We start from the raw sequence: 25,167 nt of genomic DNA, 5'->3' as shown, positions 1-25,167 counted from the left end.
CGCTAGATACATCGACAGGCAGTCATTTAGGCAGGCACGGTTTTCCACTGAGGCTAAACTAGTTTGTCATCATGTATGGAGCACTACACCCCATCCCTATCATCTAAAGGTCTGTGAACCTGCGCAGCTAAAGCAACACTCAGGAGCAGCCGTGTGGGTCCTTCACAACACGACGTATCTTTTTGAAACCGGAAGTCAAACTGCTTCGCGTTGCAGCCATTTGAACCTAATTTTGTCCGTTTATGGTTGTTCACTTCAAGTGTTAAGATGCTGTCTATATTCAAGTCCATTCCCTCGCACATGGTAAGGTATTATTAGTTTGATTGGCATGGAGCTTTATGGTAATGCTAGCTTCTCAAGCTAATGGTAATTCCAAGCCAGTTCAGCGGTTAAATTGATGTTGTGTTGCTAACAGCTGCTAGCTGACGTTATTTTTTCCTTCAAAGCTTTAAGTTAACCAACCATCCAATGTTTCTGATTGTACATCACACACGACATTGTCAGTTTATATGTCAATATTGCGACACGTCTGTGAGTGAACAGTTAAACGTGAACGCGCAATTCAAAATTGTTTTCTACGTTACTACCGTTAGCTTGGTGTAACTTTAGTGTCGCCAATATAATTAATTTTAATTTCTCTAACCTAGCGTTATTTAACTTGTTGCCATGGTTAGTGGAAAGCTATATACCGTTAGCTGGTAAAACTTAGGCAACAACTAAGTTTTACCAGCTAACGGTATTTATTTCGCTCAGGTGCACCCACTTTCCTTTTATTTGTAAGCCAATCTCCGCTGTTCTGTCAATATGTCGTCACCCTGTTAAAATAATCGCCTAACTCATTTTTTTCAAGTTTTGCAGGAAACACAAAAAACGTCCCCAAAAGTGTAACATATGACATTTATTGATCATTTCACTCAAAAAGGATATAGCAAAGGATGGCTATTGGCATAGTAATAACACTGTGTGTAAATTATGTAGCTTAAGAGAAATAAATGACTTAGGCAATTTTTTAACATGCCTGTGTGACTTAAGCAAGATATGGTAACACTTTATTTTGAAGGTGTCTACATAAGAGTCACATGACATGACAAGTATCATGAGCATTAATGTTACTTCAAAGTGTCATTAATGTTCATGACACATCCCATGTCATGTTTATGACACGCTCATGTCAATCTTATGTAGACACCTTCAAAATAAAGTGTTACCATATCTTGCTTAAGTCACAAAGGCATGTTCAAAAGTCACATTTTATTTTGACTCAGGCATAATAAACCCCCTTAAGTCACACACTTGACATAGGCCATTATCTTAAAGTGGTAAAATCACATCATCTGACCAACTGAGGATGTAGGCAATTTTACCATAGGTGGCCGGCGTCGTGAGGAGATGATTTAAGCAAAAAAAAAATATTTTGACAAAAAATTACTTAGGTGATTATTTTAACAGTGTGAAGATGTGCTACTTGGCGGTTCTGCACATGCATGGGAGCATTATTTGATAATTAGGTATTTAAATATGCCATCCCTGAAATTATATCTTGCTTAAATATATTATAATAGAGTATCAGAATATGCAGAATACATTAACCATTATGAGAAATTATATCAAAAAAGAATACAGTATCTCAAAATAATGACTAGGTATTTCACAATAATGAGTTAAATAATAAAAAATAACAGAAGAATAAGAAAGTTTCTTGAAATATGCATAAACCCGTGTTGTTTCCTTGCGATAAGTCAATATTTTAATTATATATAATTTTTTCAGATGCTTACATTAACTCATTATTTTGGGATAAGTAACTTTACTCTGAGATACTGAAATATGTATTCCTTATTTTGGGAAAGTTTCTTCTTATTTTTGAGGTACTACGTTCATTTTGACAGTTCATTAGTCTCAGCATCATTTTGAAAAGAAAGTCAGATTGAGAGTTTGCCATTATTTTGCAACACTCAGTCATTGTTTTTGCAATACTACACTGTAAGTTATTTTTAGATTCTTAAGTCAATATAATAGCTTACCTTAGGCAGGGTTTTAAAGAAGTGTTTTTTCTTTTACTGGTGGAAATGCTTCTGTACCTCTAACCTCAATCTGTACTGATATTGTCTTTAATGTTGCTTAAATTATGTCCACTTTTGTTACAGGATTATAAAGGCCAGAAACTGGCGGAACAGATTTTCCAAGGAATAATACTCATCTCAGCGGTAACTAGCCATGACTAATGCAAACTAGTAATCTAAACATCCTACAAGAATGCCTTTGAATTTTTACCTGTTGTTAATTTTAGTGATATGAATTGTGTTGTCATTCCAGGTGATTGGATTTGTGTATGGTTTGATCATTGAACAGTTTGGATGGACAGTGTATATTGTCCTGGCTGGTTTTGCTGTGTCCTGTGTGGTAAGTTTTGTTTTTTTCTTTAACATTACCAATTTTGTGTGCTTTTATTTGTTGGGAAGGAACAAGGTATAGATATGTTATTTATTCAAGATAATTGAATTTCTGCCATTGTACATTTTTAAGATGACACCATAGATCAGGACCATTAAATCAAATTCTTGCATAGTTGTGGCCGTCTTGTGATTGTTTAACATTAAAATACTTATTCGGAGGGGGGGCCATAAACATTATATAATTTCTTCTTTTTCTGTCCCTGACTGTAGTTGACGCTGCCTCCATGGCCTATGTACAGAAGAAGTCCTCTGTCCTGGCAGCCAATGCTACCAGAGACCTGCGGGGAGCCCAGCCAGAAACCTCAGGAAACTCTTAAGAAGAAGAAACACAAATAACTCAGAACTATCCTTGCACGGCTGTTCATACATCCTTTCTATCGGAGGCTAGCTTTTGTTTTACAGTTCACACATCGAAGAGTTTGGAAGGAAAAATGATCTACAGTACTTGTCAGTCAATAATGGGTCCAAATAATAAACATCTGATACTCCCTGTTTTATTAATGGGTGTTCTAGATTGGTGTTTCATTTATGTCTAAAATTCGGGGGTCATTGTGCACAAAGATGCAATATTCTTTTTATTGTCACAGTCAATTAAACATGTTTTATTGTGGTTCCCAACATTATAGAAAATGTTTGCAAACAAAAGATGCATTTAGGATTTATTATAAAAGATTCAAATGTTAATATCTACAATGTATCTACATTATTTTGTCTTTAAGAAAATACAATACAGCAGCAGAAGTGAGATCTAGTGCCTTCATAGATACAGCATAAGTAAAACTACTGAAATTCTAGCTTGCATTATAAACAAGTTTCAACTACAGAAAGTAAAAAGACAAGGAGTGCTTAAACATGACTCAAACTCTTTGCATAGACATCCTGAAAATTAAAGGAATATTAACAAACTCTGTTTAAAGAATAACAGGAAATTTAAAAAATGTACACAGTCATTTACATAAGATTGTTGTACAAGAGCAGCTGCATCGTTACAATTTTGTGACAACCTGCAATGGCACACAGGCAGGTTGGTGTTTTTGCAGAAAAATGAGTTCTCATGAACAATGTTTACAGGTTATCATTTCATACAAGTTTGCCTCTTCTCACACGTAGTGCCATGGAAATGCGGATGTGTACTCTCCCATATAGACAGCATTTTCTTTAAACCTTGATGGCGATATCCTCAAAGAATTTCAGCTGCCTCACCATCACTGCATAAGCTTGGTAATTCTCATCCCCCATCTGGTCACGGAGGCACAACTGCAGTGAGAAAAAGGGATGCAGAGTGTGATCATTTTGGAAACAAAGGACGGGAATTAACTGCTTGAGTTCTATACAAACTGGGTTGTTTGTAGACAAATTGATTGATACCGAGCATGGACAAGTGAATCTGTTCTAAGGTGTGATATGGAGGGAATATCATACAATTTTGTCCTTAAGGTACAATCTCGAAGATCTTTTAGTTGTCTGTGGCTGCAGCTATTGCAATAAATTGGAATTGCAGGTCTGTTTTGTAAGTTTTATCATCCATAGTCATCACTCTTTTCTTTGTTCAGCCATAGGAGAAGTTTACACTCTCTGGCAGGCACTGCTGGGTGATAGAAAAGGTGTCACTGCACTGTTTGTGATTGTCACAAACACCAAGTTTATAATACTGCAAATGCTAGGGCTTTCATCTGTGAGCCATAGGAACAGATGGTGACAAGACAGAATTATTGGAATTAAAATGATCAAGATTAATCATGAAGACTGTCTAACTTATTTAACTTGTAGCCCCATTAATTTGTGAATGCCAGAACTCAACGATCCAAAAGATACATTGCTCCAGCTCCTATTTAAGTGCTTACCCTGAAAACACTTAATGCTACTGAAGATTTTTCAGTTAAACCACGGATACAGCATAAAAAGTCATACTTCTCGTTTGGTGTCGTCCTCCACATCCATGATTTCCAGGACTTTGTCCAGCAGCTTGACACCCAGGCCCTTCACCACATCGGTTCTCAGGTTCTCTATGGCTCTCCTGAGCTTAGCTGGACCAGACGTGGAGCCTTTCAGAGAGATTGAAGCTGGTTAAACTCAAAGAAGCGCCAGAACAATAAACTGTGACGAGAGTTTGATCAAAGTACCTCACCAATTGGTATTTCACCAAGTGACAAGTTTTCAGCTTCCTCTTGAGCCTTCCCATGAAGCACCAGTGTGTCTCTGTACTTCCTGTTCAGTTTAAATTCTGGCAGTGCACTAGAACCAAATCTGCTTTTTTCCTGTTCACTCACACCACCTCCAGTATCCATTCTCAGAGTTTGTGTCATCATGTGAACTAAATCCTGCATGTCTCTGGATTCAGTCTTCCTACAGATCACGAACAAATCATGGATTATACAACATATTAACACAAGCAATGCGTGAGACCAGACTTTCCAGAGTCAGTTATATGAATAGCAAAGCAGTATGGTGACTACATTTAAGTTTGTGGTAAGCTGTTGTCTTGTTTGCTCTCACCTTTCTGTGCAGTCTCCCTCCGAACGTTCTGTAGAACTTGTGGATGAGCTGCACTCGTCTTCATCTGACCTTTGCTCCGGTAACTTATCCTGCTGTGATGAAACACATCACACGGTTGTTTTAAATTTACTCTGAAATTATCTGATGAGCTTCACAAGGCACATCCAGCCTGCTCTTGGTCATACCACAGATGTTCAAGAAGTGCATTTCTCTAGGTATGAAGAGCAATTAAATGTTACAGTGACAGGGTGTCCGTACCTTATAGTCGGTCTCAGTGATAGACTCTGAAACAGATCTGGTCACTGGAGCGTGGTAATGCTCATCTGTGTTAGAAGTAACATCATAAGATGCCCGTCTAACACTGACACCTGTGATCAATCAAAAAAATTTTTTTTTTACCAGATATTCATTTTTTGTCTATATAGAGCTGCTGCATTAATGCACAGACTTTTCCATCTTAAATTTGTATGTACATCTTTTTCTTGTTTTTTCAATGCTTTATGCAAGCCTCCTATGACTTAAGTTTGACAGTTTTTTGTTATTGATTAAGCTGTAAAGTTCTGGTTTTAGATAGAAAAAAGAGTAAGTACCGGGTTGGATGACACTCTCCTGGGACTGCCTCAGTCTCCTTCTCTCTCTGGCAGACAGAGGACGATCCTAAAAATAAAATTCACCAACATCTTCTTTAATTCATAAACAATGTCAAGTCAAGTCAAGTCAAACTTTATTTATAGAGCACATTTAAAACAACCGGGGTTGACCAAAGTGCTGTACAGATATCACAGTTGCAGGAAATACGGTAAAAACTAAAAAACTAAAATACATAAACACAGTGCAACAATAGAATAAAAGAAATTAAAAATATAATAAAAGAAATTAAAAATTTAAATAAAATTTTGTTTTTGCAAGATGTCCACTTAAACTTGATTAAAAGCCAGGGAGAAAAAGTGTGTTTTTAAGGAGGATTTAAAAACTTCAAAAGATCCTGCAGATCGAATGTGCCAGGGCAGGTGCTGATATTTAATATTGTAACTTTCGATATAAAATGGTGCCGATAGTAATTTTTGTTGTACCATAACATAAAATGTGTCATGATGGATGAAAATGTGTGACACAGAATGGATATATTAGGAAATACATGTTTTAGCAGTATTGTGGCTCTATACAGTGCATAGGAGTGTGGAGGAAGACTCACCTGTGGCAGTAGTAAGAATCCGTCCTTAGAGGAACTAACTGATGTGGAGGTTGTAGCTACACCAGCATTTTTGTCCTCTTTACTCCTCCTGCTCCTTTTCCTCCTTTCCACATGTACAATGTCAACAGGAGGTGGAGGTAAAGGTCGAGCTGCAGCCACCTTGGACTAAGAATAGATTAAAAAGATTAGAATAGATTAAAAAAAAGAATGATAGAAAGTTGTTTTATTGTAAAACTTTTTTGGTTATAAAGCAGGTCTGACAGGTATATAAAAAAATAAAAAGTTAAATCCACAGAGAAATTCTCACAGCCTGTGACCAGAAACCTTTAAACAAGCCACCAAGACTTCTATAAGGTTGTGATGTCATAACAATACTACAAATTGGCACAAAGTGACTCCTAAGGGCATAACAGTAAAACATGTTGTAGTAGAAACCCAAAACACAAGTATGAACCTTAAAATTAGCATAATTTGTCCCCTTTGAGTCCCATTTAGCATATTTACTGGTTGGCTGTAGTACTGCATAAAAAATACTTAATACTTAATACTTAAAGAGGATATTTACAACAATCACATCTTGACTTTAAATCAGCTTAAACAGTGAGTGTTCATTCACAAATAAAATACGAAGGCAAGTGTGAGGAAAAACACCAGTTGAGCAAAAAGCATGTTGTCCAATGGGAGAATAACCTTTAGGGTAATAATATTATCTTGTTAGTGAACTTCTCTAAGACTTGTTTATTTTTATATTTTGATTCACAGCCAAACAATCCTTGAACTTTAAGATCCTATTTTATAATAATTATTTCTAATATCTAACATTAGCTCCTGTATCCATCTTTACCTTGTCCTGACCTCCATTTGTCTGTCTTATGTCCCTTCCTCTGTGGTGATGTGATAGAGACGGTTCTGATGAGAAGTGCAGGGAAGTTTGACCTGGATTGGTCAGATCCGGCCTACTGGCTGGTAAGGAAGACTCTTCCTCTACAGGCTCCTAAACAGAAAGAATTACACTTTTTCCACAGTGGCAAAAGTCTACCAACAACACATGACAAACTTGCACTTTGTACCATTTGATGATGGCAGTGCTACAAAGTCAGCTTATGGGCTTTACCCTGGCAAGGATGAGATTTGACACAGAATGAGTCAAAGAATTTTAATTCTCACCGGTGTTGGAGGAAATGGCTGTAACAGCTTTTCGGTAGATTCTAGGCTTTCCTACAATTGCATAAAATAACAAACATTACAAAAGACAAGAATACCTAATGAAAGATTATGAGAAATACCCCTCTATTAATAAGAGCACTTACTTGGATGTCTGAGGTATGATGTGTTGTTGGAGCTCCTTTGAGAAGGGTAACAGTGTCACTTTTATCATTCATATTCTCTTCTACAACCAGTCCAATATCGGCTTTATTGTTTTTTTGTGTGGATCTCCTCTCACGGACAGAAAAAGTATCCTCTCTCTCCACTTCCAGCTTTGGGTTCTGCATGTCAGCCTCTTTAAGTAACTCCATGGTATCATCCTTAATATTCACATCTGACATCTGTTTCTCCCCACATACAGAAAATGTATCCCTAGCATGTGGCATGGCCTGTGGATTAATGTCTAACAATCCATTGGATGACCTCCTCTCGTCTACACCCCGACTGCCAACACCTGAGCCAGACTTCAGAGGGGGCTTCACAGGGGAAGGAGGGGGAGAGGGATCTGGTTTCCCTCGTCTCTTGCTGTCTTTGCACACAGTGTGAGTCACAGGTTCATTACTTGCACAGTGACGTGACTCAGCTGACTGGGGCCCCTGCACCGGTCTGTTCAACAGGTCCTCATCCTCCTGCAGTTGGACATCAATATTAATGTTGCTGATGGTTGCTAGGGATGCAATGCTGGCTCTTAGAGCATCTGGTGAGGAGGGTTTGGGTGGACATGGTGATTGAACTGGAGTGCAGTCTGGAACGCTGTTCCGAGCTTTATGTTGTTGTAATTTTTCTTCTTTCTGAGAATGAAGAGAAAACGAAAAACATAATAAACTGATGATTACCTGTCTGCCATCAGAAGTAAAGAAGTTGTGATACAGGTTAATCTGTACAGAAATTCGAGCAATCAGGAAAAATATTCAATAATGGAATTTATTCAGGATTGGTCATGGCAATTTGAAAAACCTGGATACAATGTCATGTATGTTATGAATCTAGAGATAATAAATGCTGATAGAACTTCACACTTTTCTGTAGATTCTGTGTCAAAATAAAAGGCTCTTTATGTTATCTACACAATTCTTAATAATTCCAACATCATTTGCTTGCCGGCTTTACTGTACTACAATGAAAAAATCAGTACAAGTCATAAAATTTGTTTTGCTTCCTTTTTTTAACCACAGAAACAATACAACAACTGCTTCTTGTGAAAGGAAACCAAGAACAATACTTTCATTGAGAAGGCAAAATAATGTCCCAATCAAACTGTGTACCAACCAGCATCTACTATAGGTAATACACAAAATATGGATAAGTACCTCATACAACCCCACTCAATAAATACAAACTATTCCTTTGAGGAGATTAAAAGACAAAACTTCCTCCTCGTACTGAAACTAAATTGATGACTGCAAAGAAAATACCTGCATGTTATTATCACTCCATTAAATATATGACACAAGAAAATCATTCAACACAATAATTCAGTGCTGAGTGACAGACATCATGACATACTATTAGCCTGGGTATACCCATACTGCCTTGCACGCTCGAATTTAATTTCGAACCTCCAGACGGTCTGGCAACCAGAGAGGTTTCTTAGCCCTGTTTTAGGGATCCAATCACAGAGCGGGGAGGGACGGCAAGACGATGACGCGTACTGCTCGGCAGACGGAAGCTTGTAGTTTTCTGGATCCAACATGGCTGCTGCAGACGCGAAACTCTCTTTAGCTGTAGATGGTGTTTTAAATAGTTTAGAGCAAAAGTTGAAAGGCGAAAGGTCTCTCAGTGGCTCCGCTGTCCCCCGGCTCGTAGCCAGATCACCGGTAGTGCCGGCTAGCGGCGCTACGTAACGTCGAGCCGGCGAGACCGCCGGTCACCGGCGGTGATGTGACTCCGAGCTGGGGGACAGCGGAGCCGCCGAGAGACCCGCAGCAGCTTGTTTATTGCCCATAAAATCAGTGGATGTGTGTGGCTGAATGACATGAGGGGGAATAAAGCGTGAAAATAAATAATCTTACAGAAAGCGAGAACTGGAGAAGCAAAGCAGCAAACAACACTCTCACAGACACACACACAACAAACATCCATTTCTGTTGCTCTACTACGTCATCTGGTATAACTGATCTGATTGGCTAAGAGCTACCTACAGACGCTTTGATAGACATTCTTAACGGCTCCGGAGGATCGTAAACCACACCTCCTCTACGGAGAAATGAACAGCAGGTGTCCAGACCAAATCTCAAATGAGATTTGGTCTGGTGTTAACCAGGCTAACATACTATGGGAATATTCTAAAATACTGTTACAGTCGTGTTGTCTGTGTTAAACCAGCCTTGCTATTCTCCAGTCACTCACCCGTTTTGCCCTTGCTAGAGGTTCAGGCTGGGGACTTCTCTCAGGTTTTGGCTGAGATGACACCACAGGCGATGCACTGTTGGCCCTAAAATCACCACTGCCACCCACAGCTTTCTTTCTTGACTTGGCAGCTTTTCTGGTAAAAACCAAAATAAACATAAGAAATATAAGTAAGAAATATTTTACCGTATTCTACTTAATGTTAGCAGCTCACTGTGGCAGAGGAAAAACAATGGACTGTAGAAAATTATTTCAAGTGAATCAAAAAGAAATTGCAGCAAAAAAACAAGAAAGCATTGGGTAAGGATTTTGCACAAAATAAATAGATTTAAAGGAATTAGAAATAACAGCAAGGCAGTCTACCGTAAGTGCCACCTACTCTTTAGTGGCCTCCAGAAACATCGCAATTTGTCGTTTGATGTAGGGCTGCCTTAGAATGAGTTTGACATCAGGCCTGTCTTCAGGTCTTTTACACAGCATGCTCTTGATCAGATTTCCCAGCTGGGGGTCATACCTACTGGGCATCTGTGGCAGCTGATGAGAAAACCAGAAAAAAAGGGTAAAAAATCATTGTGAACATATTTTGCCATAAATTAGCTTTCTAGTGTATTAACTAGAATATAGTCAATTAACTCTTGATCAAAGTGGTTAAAGTTACCAGTTGATAAACACACATGTAAAACCCATATGTAAAAAAAATGGAAATCTACCTTTCCTTCTACAATGCGATAAACCAGTGAGTTCATGTCCTTGGCATTGAAGGCATGTTTCAGTGTTGACATCTCATACACACAGCAGCCCAGGGCCCATACATCGGACTAGAAACAAATAACATCCATTTGAAAATCAGTTACAATGACAGTTCACAAATAAACATTACAGAGAAAGTGCAGACAACCAAATTACCTTGTGATTATAGGGTTTATTAGAAAAGAGCTCTGGACTCATGTAGTAAGGGGTTCCTATGAGTGTGCTGGCCATATCATTCTGGTTCTCCAATACCCTTGCGATGCCGAGATCCCCAACTTTAATGATGTTGGTCTTAGTCAGGAAGATGTTCTGTGTTTTAAGGTCCCTGTGGAGAATATTCCTCTCATGCAGATACTGCAAAGCAAAATCACAACAGTGACTTCAGATTTAGTCATGTAAAGAAAATAAATTATGTCTGACCTTGCATGGTCTTTACTTTCAATCAATACCTGGAGTGCCATGGCTATCTGGACAAACCACTCCACCACCTGCCTCTCAGGTAGGAGTTCCCCCTTTTGCTGTTTGAGTCGATGATAAAGGTCACCGCCTTCACAGAATCCCATCACAATGTACAGCTGGCAGTCATCTCCTTCCCAAGACTCTCTGTATGTCACAATGTTAGGATGTCGCAGCTGCGACAGAAGCTGTGCCTCCTGCTCTGCAGCACGCCGTTCCCGCTTGGAGGAGGTGGTTAAATTCAGCTTCTTAATAACATACTGGGGAAATAAAACGAAAAAGCACAATTAATCTCCCTTCAATAGGAAATTAAGAAAACATACAGAATTTGTCATTCTATATTAGTGATCATGAACAAATTAAGATACCAAAATGCTTTGAATTAAACATGAAAAGTCATCATATGGTGGAAAAACCTTTTCCAACCAGACTGCAATGAAATAAACTATTATTATAGCAAAAGGTCATGACTGATGAAGAACAGGGATTTACAAATTTTCCAATGGCACTGACCTACATATGCATGAGTACTTCAAGCCATAAACACTGACAAATGAACTCAGCATCTGAATATTTTTGTTGTTGGCTAAACAGTAAAAATAAAACTTCCTTTACAGGAGGGGGATAACAGTCACCATGACGGTCAGAAGTATGAATCATCCTGCTACAGTTTCTTCAGTTTGTATGGGTTAAAATAAACTGTCCCCGTTATCTCAAAATCTAACGTTACAAAGGTATCTCTAAAGAACGACTGCAGACAGAATACAACTTATATCAGCTGTCAAACTAAATGTTACTATGTGAATTACAACAAATATTATCTTCTAGCGCATTTGGGTGTGATAACAGTATTGTGTTAGTGTCAGTGTTAGTGTCATTAATCTCAAACATGTAAACACATCTGTGAGGATTTAGCCTACTTTAGCTAACTTTAAGCTAGTTGAAGCCTAGCGCGGTCTTTGTAGCGCCATGCTTGGGGATTATAACATTTCAAGCGATAACAGTTGTTTCACCGTCACATTACTTATTTAAACTATTCAGTGGGTTGTTGAATTCCACCCATACTATTATTACTTACCTGTTTTCGGTCTGTTTTGTGTTTCACCAAGTTCACCTCTCCATAGCTGCCTTTCCCAACGACCCTGATGAAAAGATAATTATTCATCATTCGTCAAAACGCTTCATAACGCGACCTGGAAGGCTGAAAAGGCTACACGACATTCACGGCAACATGTACGATTTCATTTCGGCTCATACTCCAGCTGCAGAGACGAAACAGACGTGTGAAATATGTTGGCTAAACTTCACACTAGCTCTCAGTGCCAGCGTTGAGATTTTGAAACGCAGGAAATCAGCAGTAGTCGATAGTTTTTCGTCACTAGGCAACTGTCTGCTCACTGCAGACAATAATGAGAGGGTCCAGCTGCACCAAAAACAGCTCTGTGTGCACCACAGCGCCACCTGGCGTCTATATGAGGTACTGCAGCAGCGTCACTCATATTTTGTCTTTTTTTTTTGTTTTGCCTAAATCATCTCATCTCCTCATGACGCCGGCCACCTATGGTAAATCGCCTACATCCTCAGTTGATCAGATCATGTGATTTTACCCCTTTAAGATCATCACTTCTTTGACAATTTGCCACATTAGGCATCAGATAAGAAGCCAGCAAAGAATAGCCAGAGGGATATTGTTTAGTTATCAGTTTAGTTTATCAGTGTTTTATTGTTGACACTAATATTGGTAACACTTTGCTCTAAGGTGTCTACATAAGAGTGACATGAACATGTCATAAACATGACAAGGAATGTGTCATGAACATTAATGACACTTTGAAGTAAAATTGATGCTCATGATACTTGTCATGTCATGTTTCTGACAGGCTTGTGTGACTCTTATGTAGACACCTTCAAAATAAAGTGTTGCCATATCTTGCTTAAGTCACAAAGACATGTTCAAAAAATTGCCTAAGTCATTTATTTCTCTAAAGTTACATAATTTGCATACAGTGTTATTACTATGTTGAATGCACTTATTGTAAGTCGCTTTGGACAAAAGCGTCTGCTAAATGACATGTAATGTAAATGCAGATAGCCATCCTTTGTTACATCCTTTTTGAGTGAAATGATCAATAAATGTCATATGTATTTTAAATGAGGAGCTATGAAAATAAATCTATTTTTCCCCTACGGTTTTGGATAAATTCTGTATTTGTATGACACATTGTTTTGTGTTAATCCTTGAAGACTTCAATTTAATCTATTTTTATGATGTTAATAAAGGATGGAAAGTAAGAGGTGTAATTAGAACACTGGTGTAATCAATAGGCTCATTTTAATTGTGTTTAATTAAGCCAGCACACACAATACAAGGCCCCAGTACAGAGATGCATTTCTAAAGGCATTTTTTTTTTTGTGCTTAAGTCCAAACAAACAAAATTATAGACCATATGTCACAGACCAAGTGCTACGCAATGCATAACAGAGATGTTATCAAGCCTTACATTTGAAAAGATCACAAAAGGCGAAACAACATTAAATATAGCAATATATGAAGGCCCCTCATATTAGTTGAACGACTAAATTCTCTAGACAATGTAGTTTCTGAGTTTGCAAGACTTTTTCTTCTTTTATATACTTGTATTCCACATTAATTGCAATAAACAAATTCCACTTTGTAGGCCTAGATCACCATTTACTGAAACAGGAGGAGGATTCTTGTTTTCCTTTTTCCCCCTTTGTTTTGTGTCAGTGGAGCAGTTTTATGTTGCATTATATTTTAATGCAAAGGGCTGTACTTCATGGTGTCGCTATAAATGTGATTGTATATCAACATAATAAATAAAATGTTATCCAAGCATAGCAGCAATAACTTTTAATATTTTAGCCCTGTAAAAATGAACAAAGCATTATTTAACCTAAAAATGCACTTAAATTGATGTGCAACGCCCATGGCTATGACTTTACAGCTACTGCTACTTTCATGCAGATCCTTTCTGTGGCCACGCAATCCAGTAGATGGAGCACTATACCACCACTGAGCTGAGACTGCACAAAATTCATTGCACTCAAGTCTGTTTGCGCCTGGCAGGGTGAACAATGGACAAGGAGAAGTCGTTTTTTGTGGACTTTATCCTGGGCTTCATTTTTGAAGCAACACAAATAAATAAATTAAAGCTAGTTTGGCTTTGCTGGTTTTATCCTGGCATAATCAAACAATATTCAAACAAGGCACTCACTCGTCCAAAAGCAACTCACTGAAGATGCAGAGAAGCTTCAAAGATTCAGTTGAGCATGAATATGGACAAATCTGATAAATGCAGTTAAATAAAGGGAAATTAAATCCAATAATAATAATGAAAATATAAAATATAAATAGCATGCAGGATTTACATATAGATAACATACTGTGTATGAAATAGGAGCATGACACAGTATAAACGAGCACCTCTATTACCAGCAGCTGGGGCTACTAGTCTATGAAATGCCATAATAAAGGAATAAATATATAGGCCTATACAATTAATAAGTATTTTCACAAATCTACTTAAATTTCATTTTCATTTCATGATCCCACAGTTATTGAGTCCGGGGGACTCAGCTAGCAAATTCTTGTCTCAGTTGTTGTCTGATTTAAATTGAATTCAGTGCCCCATATTCATATTTTTCAAGTTACTGTAGCTGTTATATTTCACAGAGACGGCCGTTCAGTAAAAAGCTGTGGCAACTCATAATACTTAAAAAAAAATTACATTCCTTATTTATTGCCTCAGTTATTAATTACACATGCCTTTTCTTTTATAAATTTCATATGCTTAGCCTACTTATTTATTTAAGATGGACTAAAATTGAATTCCATACTAGTCTATTCTATGCTTCGTAATGACAACCAGTACTGTGTGTTTGTGAACTATACAGCTATACAGCTGTAAAGTTCACAAACACACAGTACCGATACAGAGGCTGCACAATGACACCAACTCACCTCCAAGCCTTTTATTTTAAGTACAGTACGGGTGTCACGGGTGGAGAGAGGCGACCAATCGCGTTTCAGAACTGTTTACCTGTGCGCTCCAGCTCGAGCTGTGATTGGCCCGCCGGCCGTCCTGCCCTGGGGTGACGTCAGGATGAGTGCTGCTGGTGAGGTTGCCAAGTACAGATTCCGTGTGAGGACGCACAGAGTTGTAGAGACAGACAGACGGACACTGGACACGGCTGTTGGACCTTTACTGGCTGCTAAATTTCAGGTAGGCACGGCTGTAGCTACACTGTCATGACACCAACTTTAACCCCGACCCTTTGTCAAAGCCTACATGGATGTTTCAGCGCGGTTTCTTGCCAGGGGTTTTTGACAGCTCGTTTTCTAGCAACGTTTATCAGAAATGTACGCTAACCTTAACTGGCGCTTTACGTTCACTTCGTGTTAAGGGGACTTTTCGTTCGTTTTGTAACTCTTTGAGGAAGATTTAATTACTTTAAAACTGTACGTCGCTTCAGCTTTACTGTAGGCTACTGGAGGCTGCTGAAGTTACCCGTCAGTCTCGTTATGCAGATGTAATGTCATTCAAATGCAGAGGACCTGTATGTAACTGAAGCTGCGGTTTCGATGATCAGATACTGACATGGAATATGGACTGAGGGGACTCTTCCAAACAAGAATAACTAGTCTGCTTTCTGAATTTCTAATGTAATAAAGCAAATTATTCAGTGTGGTCTGACCAAATGTAAATTACTCTAACTAAGTCTCTTGAGAGAGCCTTGGTGGTGTTATTAATCTTTACAGTATATATGGCTTGGAGGTTTTCTCAGTAGTTTAACGTGCCATGACGTGTTTTTAGTTTTTTTTTAGTTTTTGCCCCTTCCCTCATTTCTCAATTCTCCTTCCCTCTTTCTGTTTCCATCTGCCGTTCTCTCTCAACTCTCTCTCTCTCTCACTCACACACACACACACACACACACACACACACACACACACTCACACTCGTCCTAGCTTCTCTTGTCTACGGGATCTTGTAAAGAGAAGTCTGCTTATCAATTAATAAGCTCACTTTGAGAGGAGATTTGTTGTGCGTCACTGACACCAACTGACCAATCAGAGGGCTGTTAGTAAATCTCTCTGTTAGCTAGTGGATGCACGGGGTTGATGGATGCAGTTTTGCATGGGACAAGTCCTCTGTTGAGGGATAGACGGTGTAGATTAGTTGCATAGTTTTCTGATTCCAATATTAGTTATTAAACAGGGAGTCACAAACTGCCTCTTCACTTCTCTTTTAAACATTTTGCTCTCGGCTCACAGGAAATAAAACACTCGCCCACCACTGCAGAGACCCTTTGTCAGTTTAACTGTTTGATCCAATTAATCATTTTTATTTGATGTACAAAATATGTGAATGGAGTTTTGTTGTTCTGGCTCCAGCTTCTTTGAGCTGCATGCATTTCACTGTGGTCAGTGTGTGTATCTCTAGTGAGATACCCCAGAAATTCTAAAGGGACAATAAAGCCAATAAAGGAGCTGCAAGGACTTGTTAACTGGTCATAAAACAATCTCAATTTAATACTGATGCCTCTCTATGACCTACATAAGCAAAAGAGACCATCAGTCAGATGATTGGCTATTTCCATTTCTATTTATATAGTTAATCTTAATGCCTGTCACCGGATCCAATTCCTTGTGAAATCAGACTAAACGATTTACAAAATGTAGACTGGAAAAGCCTATCTTTGCATATTCAATTTGGTTATAGCTGATTCTGGGGCAGAATTAGCAAAGAGAGAAAGAAATGATTTGACCAAAGAACAAAAAAAAGCTAAAAGGGACAGCAGAGCATGGGAGAAGACATGAATAAACCTTGGTTGGACATTCAATAGATGGACAGAATTATGGGATTTGAAAGAATTCAAAACTGATCCTGAATAGCTTCTCTTCCTCCTAGACAGATATGTAATGTGTCTGTTTTATCTGGCAACACATTGCAAGAGGTGGTTTTGCATTAAAATATGCATTAAAGTCCGTAGCTAAAACATAGTTAACTTTGTTTCACCATCATCAACTAACAGTTACTCGCCTTACATAGCTAAAATTAGATACATTACCTCATCACTGCAAGCAGCTGTGTTTAAAAAAAAAAAAAAATAGTACCAAAAATTAGCTGCTTTTTCATTCACTCACTTGCAAAACAGATGCACGTGCTGGCCAGATTGATCTTTACATCATGAGGTGATGGTGCTCCTGAAAACACTACTGCTTTTGTCCTCAGGGGCCGCCCAAATCAACACACAATGAAAGTTCTTGTTGTTGCTTTAAGGTTAAAAATAGACTAACTACAAACAAATCTTGGGAGTTAAAAAAAGGATTACTGTCCTACAAAAATGGATTACACTTTATGAAATGTGATCCAAAATGGGCAGCTGGATGTAAAAAAGACTGATCCAGAGGGTCCTGGCCTCTGCATATCTGAAAACTCTAAAAGATCATAGATTTCACTATGTGCCTGACCGAACAAAGCCCTAAAATATGTAGTAAAATAAAATCATTATAAAAACTATTTGGCTTCTGATGTACACAAGTAAATCTGCTTTAACAGGAGTCTTTTCATAACTTGCCAGCGGAATTTCTCAGAACTTTGAGCTGTGCAGAAGATTGTCTGCTGAGATATGGAATAATAGTAGTAGTAACCACAAGCCAAAATCAATATTTTCAAACTTGTAAGTGTCTCAGTTTGTTTTTGGCACTTTTCTAGAGACATGTTATGAAATTATAAGTGTATTTGACCAGATATGTGTTCAAGATTTGTCAAGTTTTTATTTTACTTTTATGCATCTGGTTTTAACATTACCTCCATAAGTTTGTTTCTCTGTATGTTTATTGTGTCTGTGTGTTTGTAAGTCTTGCTGAAAGTTTCAACACCAATGCAAAAAATAAATTTCACGCTCTTGACACCATAACCACAAGTCATTTCGTCACATTTAACTGTGGTCGTGTGTACACTGTGTGTTTCTTCTGTCTACTGCACATCACAGGAATGGGAAACCAGTGAGTACAGCGACTCTCTTTTGTGTAAACCTTAAACAATAATGAATGCTGCATGTCACATAGTAGTCAGGGAATGTGGTTATGGTACTGTGCATCTCCAGCCTCTTCAATCCTTTTGCTTCTTCTTTGAGCAGCTTATATTCACCCGTAGGCCAAAATTCATGTCATCAGTGGACATGAACGGCAGTTTTTGGCCTTCTATATGCTCATATGATACCTGCATGTGTTTCTCTCCTTTACTCTCCTACATTTTTAAACTCGCTCCAATCTGCCCCTGCGTGTTTTAAACTTGAACCTTACTGTGCTGTTTATAGCATTTCCCTGTTTGATAAACAAACACCCTTGCTCAACTTTGTCATTAACCTCCAACTGCTTGAAATGTGTTATTAGAAATGTAATAGGAAGTTACCTCATGTCAAACACATCGAACTGTTTGTGCCACTTAAGTGTTATCAAGGAGATTTAGGTGCATGCTAGTATTTCCTGTAGATTTCTGGCATGAACAAACAAACTGACCGGTAACAAACAAGTGTTAATGCATTCATACAGTAGATTTTAAATGACTTTGATGTTTAATATCACTCATTCTCAGTGCATGAATTAACATGAATCTCCATGAATCTCCATAAGAGCAAGGAGAGATGCTACAAACAAGCAGTATGTGAGAGGTGTTTTCATTGTTTCTCTGGCTTTAGTGTTTCCTTCCAATGGTTTTGTGCTGTTGCAGTTATTTTTAGCCTAAAGGTTACTACTTTCTGAACAGGTGTACTATAATGCCCTCCCTAAATAATGCTGAACAGGAGATACGGTTAGAGCTGCAATTATTATTCTTATTTACAATTAATCCTTCTTGATACATCTTAAAGGGATAGGTCAGAATTATTAAAGTGAGGTTGTATGAGGTAATTATCCATAGTCGGTGTGTTACCTATAGTAGATAACAGTCGGCACGTCCCAGTTTGGAGAAGCAGACTGTGTACAGACACAGAATCTAAGCAATACTGCTATGGACGAGGGCAGCAGCAAAATGTATTTATACCTTTAAAAAGGTCCACCTACAAAAAAAAAAAAGCAAGATCAGTTTCAGTGTTTGCTATATTTACAATATGCTTTACCTTGCTGTCAGGCGGCCCCTGTTTGAGTTTGCGCAGGGGTTATTGTAACTGTTTGTAGCCTAGTCTGGCTTTTGACAAAGCTACCAGACTCCTTTGAGAAAAAACAGTAATTTTAAAAACAGGATTTGCTGGTCTGCTGCTGCCTAGATTGCTTAGCTTGGCCTTGGCCTTTTAAAGGGTTAGTTCAGATTCACAAGATGACACTTTTACACAAACAAACTAAAAGATAGAGGCAGCAGTAGACCAGCAACTTGTGTGTTCTGTGACTGCAATCTATTGGTAATACACTGACAATGGATGCCAGTGGACCTCATACAATTAAATCCAAACTATTCCTTAAAGTATAATTTAGTCTATAAATGCCCCAAATGTATCACAGTTTACCAGAGCCCAAAGTAATACCCTCCAGTGGGGTTGGTTGTGATACAGCAATCTAAAATAAAGAAAATCTTCATTTTTAAGAGGTTGCAGCAAATTATTTATATTTGTACTTAATGAATAATAAACCAATGATTATTTACATAATTGTAAAATATTTCTGTGTTGACCAGCTCATCAGCCTCACCACACTAATGAATCTCAACATGCCAGAATATATTACCACTCCCATATTCTTTGTACAGAAAATTGTCTTTATTCTTTTGTATTTTCAGATGTTGATTTGATGGTTATAAACCTACTCTTGGTGATTTTTCAATGAGAACATTGGGGGGAAAAATCATGCTTGGTAATGGATCCTCAATTCCCAAAGAGAGAGACTGGTGTCAAGTTGAAGATGTACTGGGGACTAGAGTTACAGTCTGCTGCGTATTGTTTGTTTGTCCCCTACAGAAGTTATAAGACTCCAGAAACAGACAGAAGCCCCAGTACAGAAGACTAACTGGCAAAGCCCTCACACACATTAGACTGGACTTCCTCCTTCTGCTTCCCCTAAGCACATTATTTTGCATGCTGCTTGATCATGAGAAGTTTAGAGATACTTCCGTTTACTTCAGTTGCTACAAATGGCATGCAAAATGCAGTAGAGGAAATGATGGATGATATCAACTGAAATGTTCAACTGTATGCTTTGTTGGTGGTACTTTTGTTATATCGTGAGTTTACATAAGATTGTGTCTGTCGTGTATACCTAGATCAGCTTTATCATTTCTCACCAATTCTTGTGTCTGACATGTCCTTCTAATCCCACCACCACACAAACGGATGCTTTCGTGTTCTTCTAATATAACACATTGCAGCCAGCCATCAAAGTGACCAGAATGATTTCCACCTTAATGTGGAGTAATGTCAACTCTCAGAAACAATAGCAGCTCCTTTGGCTATCCATGACAACACGCATGAAGCCGACTTCTGACATTAGTGAAAGCGGCGAGAGGGCCACCATGTTTATGTTTGTGACTGTGTGTATGTTTGTGCAGCTATCATGTGAGTGTACCTCAATGCAGCTTAAAGAGGCCATGTCCTATTAACATTTATTCTGAGATAACAGCAGTGTAAGGCCCGCCCCTGTCTGTCACTTAATGCCACTCATGCACACAATGCAGCATTTAAATGAGTTGTCTTTGAACTAATAGGGAAATGATTAACTGAGCTATTATCTAGTCTTGTACAATCCAGAACAATACATTACATCATCTCATATAGACAGACTGTGAAGTTGCCAGGCAGGCAGCAGGAACAGAGGAGGAGAAAGGCATGCTGATATGAACAAGGCTATTTTAGTCTTCCAGGTCTTGAGTTATAGGCACTTTCTGGGTTTAGATGATGATAGCTTTGACAGCAGGCTCCTCTGTGATAAGTCCTGCTCTTGAAAGCGTGGTGAGGACAAACTTTTGAATGTAACTTCTTCTGAAAGATATGAGCGAGTGAGGTAAAAGTAGAATTAACATTGTTTTTATCTTTTATTTTAACTCATAAATATTTTATACTTTACACATTGGCATGGTTTTTGATCTGGCCCAGTTTGTGAAGTCAATTTGTATCACCTTACAAAGATAGTTAGGATTTATTGCAGTTGGGTTTTACGAGATACTTATCCTTAGTCAGTGTATTACTCACAAGTCGGAAGGTTCCCAGTTTGGAAAACAAGGCCTGAGGATAGGCAAGCCAAGCAATGTCAATATCAGTTAAAGTGTACATTATATTAAGAATATTTTCAGTGCTTTATCTTCCCATCAGACTGCCCTATTGTCTATGGGAGGGGAACTGAAGCCGTTCTATGCTCTCAGACTCCATTGACAAAACAGTAATTTAACCCGGCAAAACACTGGAGTTGCTGGTCTATCACTACCTCCGCATCAGTTAGTTAGTTGGTTTAATTGTGTGATTTGGTATTTTGAAGGGTTAGTTAGGATTCACTAAAGTCACACAATAACGCAAACAAGTTTAACATTTTAGGCAGCAGTAGACTAGCAACTTCTGTTTTGAAGTAAAATTACCATTTTTTCTCAGTTGGTTCTGGTAGCTTAAAAAAAAAAGCACCAATAAAGGCTTCAGTTCCCTCTGAGTATACTTATACAGTGCTGTGTGACAGTCACTATCTCCTGTAGGTAATATGCTGACTATAATTAAGTACCTCATAGAACCCCCTTTTAAAGAAAAATCTAGACTATGCCTTTGAAGGTAGGAGTGTTTTTACACTTTGGGACCTTGGGACCTTTGCAAGATTTTGAATGCTGCCCTGTTTGTGAAGCTAATTGGATTCACCTCAGTTAAACTTGAGCATTACAAGCTCACTAAAAGTACACCACAGATAAGCTGACGTTTTATAGACGGATAAGCTTCTGAGTTTTGACTCTTCACAACAGTCTGGCTTTTCAGACAAAGTCCATGTGGTATAAAATGGTGGACCGTTGCATACTTGTATATTATAACTCATTCTTCTACAGTAAAAGGTGTCGGGTATCGGGTTATCAGAGTGAAACAATAATTTACTGATTAACCTAGTAGATGTTGGCAGTGGCCTTTAGCCCTGTGGGCCATACATTCCATTCTTGTAGATCATAAAGATATTTGACTACAACACATACATTTTCATAACATGTTGGAATAAATTTGATGCGTTTCAACCAGATCCAGTCATCCATGTTGAACTTTAAAGTAACCACAACATTGCAGGAGCCACCCTAAAGTTGCAGGACTCACACAAACTATATTGACTGTGTTTACCTGTGAGAAGTATTTCAGAATAATGGATGAAATTCAGCCTGAGCTTGTGTTCAATAGCCTGTGCAATATGATATGTTTTTGTGTAAAAAATGGTTTTAGAGAGGAAGCAGGATTTACCACATTCTTAAGTCACCTGAGACACGTGCAATTGTCTATGTGTAACAGACCAACACAATTTTGTAAGAATTTGTTGTCAAGCTGCTTGTCGTATCATGTCTGGTAAGTTTAGGCCAGTTCCTCGCCTGAATCTAAATTAATCAGTTAATTTTTTGGTATCATGACATTTGATTGCAGTAAACAATTAGTGGGTTACTTCACTTCCGTTTGTGACCATTAACTGCTGGGAGTGCTTTTTTTTTTGGTTCAAAACAACTTAATAATGCTCACACAGCAATGGGACCTGACGCCAACTTGTGATTTTTACACACTGTTAATGCCAACCACTTTGAATTGCCTGTGTTTATAAGATGCATTAATCGTCTGTAATGTCTGTATTTCCCAACATTACATCATGTATTGCATACTATTAGTGTTTTGTCACAAATGGTCAACACTACGAAATCCACAAAGTTATGAAATACTGTAGATTCTTTTTCATTACCTTATATTATAATCATCCTTATAAGAAAAATAAACAGTATTGTATTTACTGTAAGTGGGGGTAAAAGCAGTTAAACTGTAGGTATTAATGAGCTTCTCCTTCCTATCCTCTTTTTCTTCACTAGTATTGTTTCTGACCGTAACAACAAGAAGATGCCACTGGGTGACGATTGCCATGCCTGGAAAAAGAAGACCACAGATGTGAAGGATCAGTATGACTTCAAAGAGATCCTGGGAACGTAAGTGTGTCAGTGCCAGCGGCAAAAACACTTGTGAATTTTATAAGTTATCATGCAGGTATTTGGGCAAGTAATTATCACAGAGTAATTACTGGATAGACTGTTTGGTAAGAACTGACTGGCCATGAATTTATCACAGTACAACTAGCCTCCTGACAAGGTTTTGTTGTATTTTGTAAATGTGTCACTGCTCAGAATACATTTATGCTGGGCTGTCCCTGTCAGTTTCCCTATAAACAGCTTGATGCTTAATCGAACATAACAGGCTCTAATGGGAACCTGATGTGGTGCAATCAGCATACATGTGGTAACTGTGTCAGTGGAAAGCCAGCAGTAGCAGCAATGCCATTTATGGACCTTTACCAGTTTGGTTATTTCGTGGCTGCTAACAGATCTGCTTATACCAAGGTAGGTGGTGTGGCACAGATTAGTTAAATGCAGATCAGGTGGTGCAGTCAGCAATTTTGTGCTGCATTTGTTCTGGCATGAAATTTCTCTTGCATTATCAGCAGACCATCTCTTATTGTAACGTTTACACAAACAGCTATTTTTGTGCTTTATTTGAAACACACAAATACAAAAAACACAATATTTAAGCAAATAAGGGTCTCAAGTATAAGTTTTAAGTCTCTCCATGCTGGTTAACAATTTCCTTCAGATTCCACATTTATCCAGTAAAGTCATTTTAAGATCTTTCGATCCATCTATTTCTCTTGGTAATTAAAAGGATATTTGCTGTCAAGGAAACAGGATGATGTGGGAGTGGTGGGTGTGTGCAATTTAAAGGAAATTACTACAACAACCCTGCAGTAGATCTTCAGTAATAGAATAGCAGTGTGATATGTCTTTGTCATGCTCTAATGCTCACTGTTGTTGACGCTGTGTCATCAGAGCCCTGTTGATGTACCTCGCCAACACTGTGTCAACAAACCAGCCACAAAGAATGACACTGACAGTCTGATATTCTGCTTCCTGCATGTAAATTATTGTAGATAGGACAATAGAAACACTGGAAAAGCAGCGGCACTAAATATACAGCCTCATAAAGTACCGTGGAGGTAACACCTTTGAACTTGATACACTTTACAAAGATAGGACTTATTGCTCCGCTGCTGAATTAAATTACATTAGATTTTATGGGTGATTTTTAAAATTTTGTATTTTCCATTGATCTGAAAATGAAAAATGGGTGACAATGTCTTAGTGTTTGTAAATCCGTGTATCATTCGTTCTTTCCATTTTTAATTGGCAAATTATCAATCAAATAATGAAAAATTGATTGGTTATTTTGTTATTTGATTTTTATTATAGCACAAAAAAACGAAAAAAATACTTGTTTTTTCATATTTCAATATTAGGTTCAGATCAAAAATACAAAATGGAAAAACGGGCTCCAGGACTGAATTTGATTTTAATATTTAATTGGTCGGGTTTACATGACTGCGGTCAAGTGAGCCGTCACTCGCTTCTCCGTAGTCAACCAGCCATCCCCTATATAATATAGTGCGCCCGTATTGTGATATTTATGGTAAATTCATTAAAACTGCTCCAAGCGAGCTGACATGAAGGATAAACACTTTACTGTCATTCTTTTTCACTTTATTTCAGTATAAAACTCTTACCCGTAGAGAGGAGATAAAGTATTACCACGTGAAATAATAAATTGCGTCATGCCAAAAACGTATTTGTTGTGTCGATGTGCGGTTTTCAGTTTTCAGAATAAAGTGTTACACAACCAGGCCCAAATACCAGATAAATATGGAAAGAAGATTATTGCATTATATTCACAGAACTGTTCACTGTGGATTTAAATAAATAAATAAAACGCCTTTGGATATAGGTTGTACAGTAAAATATTACATTACACTTCTGGGTCACGTAAACCCAACCAATATACGTATTTACGTATATATTTATTCATATTTTTGATCTGAGCCTAATATTGAAATATGGAAAAACAAGCATTTTTTTGTGTTATAATAAAAAACAAATAACAAAATAACCATTAAACTTCTCATTATTTGATTTTGATTGCCAATTGAAAATGGAAAGAACGAATGATACATGTTTTTTTGTAAGACATTGGCAGGTTAAATCCCATATAATA

General features: G+C 38.0%; 3 protein-coding genes across 5 annotated transcripts in view; 2 read left to right on the top strand and 1 right to left on the bottom strand.

Annotated features, from left to right (window-relative positions):
* The first annotated feature begins 103 nt into the window (after nucleotides 1-103).
* Nucleotides 104-2,968, top strand: spcs1 (signal peptidase complex subunit 1). Its single transcript, XM_059329236.1, has 4 exons — nucleotides 104-303; nucleotides 2,148-2,207; nucleotides 2,317-2,403; nucleotides 2,667-2,968. Exons 1-4 carry the CDS (start codon nucleotides 268-270, stop codon nucleotides 2,790-2,792), a joined length of 309 nt encoding a protein of 102 aa, XP_059185219.1. The 5' UTR covers nucleotides 104-267; the 3' UTR covers nucleotides 2,793-2,968.
* Nucleotides 2,767-12,251, bottom strand: nek4 (NIMA-related kinase 4). 2 transcript variants are annotated; one of them, XM_059329233.1, is made up of 16 exons: nucleotides 11,987-12,251; nucleotides 10,902-11,168; nucleotides 10,609-10,806; nucleotides 10,413-10,520; nucleotides 10,082-10,236; nucleotides 9,703-9,838; nucleotides 7,458-8,144; nucleotides 7,315-7,365; nucleotides 6,992-7,141; nucleotides 6,148-6,312; nucleotides 5,543-5,609; nucleotides 5,211-5,320; nucleotides 4,953-5,044; nucleotides 4,585-4,802; nucleotides 4,368-4,501; nucleotides 2,767-3,713 (listed from the first exon to the last, which is right to left on the bottom strand). In XM_059329233.1, exons 1-16 carry the CDS (start codon nucleotides 12,074-12,076, stop codon nucleotides 3,615-3,617), a joined length of 2,727 nt encoding a protein of 908 aa, XP_059185216.1. In that variant the 5' UTR covers nucleotides 12,077-12,251; the 3' UTR covers nucleotides 2,767-3,614. The 2 variants fall into 2 exon arrangements, with proteins under 2 accessions (XP_059185216.1, XP_059185217.1); XM_059329234.1 differs by having other exon boundaries at nucleotides 4,953-5,041.
* A 2,808-nt stretch (nucleotides 12,252-15,059) lies between these two features.
* Nucleotides 15,060-25,167, top strand: part of camk1b (calcium/calmodulin-dependent protein kinase Ib) — a 41,181-nt gene continuing 31,073 nt past the window's right edge. The window contains exons 1-3 of one of the 2 annotated variants that reach the window (XM_059329326.1): nucleotides 15,071-15,152; nucleotides 17,926-17,938; nucleotides 22,947-23,060. In XM_059329326.1, the coding sequence (XP_059185309.1) occupies nucleotides 17,928-17,938; nucleotides 22,947-23,060 (125 nt within the window). In that variant the 5' untranslated portion in view covers nucleotides 15,071-15,152; nucleotides 17,926-17,927. Of the gene's footprint in view, nucleotides 15,153-17,925; nucleotides 17,939-22,946; nucleotides 23,061-25,167 lie in introns of both variants that reach the window. The other variant, XM_059329327.1, reaches the window with a different exon arrangement.

The sequence above is a fragment of the Centropristis striata genome, chromosome 3 (genome assembly GCF_030273125.1).
Source record: "Centropristis striata isolate RG_2023a ecotype Rhode Island chromosome 3, C.striata_1.0, whole genome shotgun sequence".
NCBI lineage: Eukaryota > Metazoa > Chordata > Actinopteri > Perciformes > Serranidae > Centropristis > Centropristis striata.
This window is presented reverse-complemented; position numbering and strand designations above follow the sequence as displayed.

Excerpts from the sequence above, each read along its gene's own strand:
- spcs1 (XM_059329236.1), top strand. The coding sequence starts at position 268 with ATGCTGTCTATATTCAAGTCCATTCCCTCGCACATG. Across the intron at positions 304-2,147 it reads AGTCCATTCCCTCGCACATG|GATTATAAAGGCCAGAAACT; the intron begins GTAAGGTATTAT and ends CTTTTGTTACAG. Across the intron at positions 2,404-2,666 it reads GTTTTGCTGTGTCCTGTGTG|TTGACGCTGCCTCCATGGCC; the intron begins GTAAGTTTTGTT and ends CCCTGACTGTAG.
- nek4 (XM_059329233.1), bottom strand. The coding sequence starts at position 12,076 with ATGATGAATAATTATCTTTTCATCAGGGTCGTTGGGAAAGGCAGCTAT. Across the intron at positions 6,313-6,991 it reads CAAATGGAGGTCAGGACAAG|TCCAAGGTGGCTGCAGCTCG; the intron begins GTAAAGATGGAT and ends ATCTATTCTTAG. Across the intron at positions 5,610-6,147 it reads GATTCTTACTACTGCCACAG|GATCGTCCTCTGTCTGCCAG; the intron begins GTGAGTCTTCCT and ends TTTTATTTTTAG.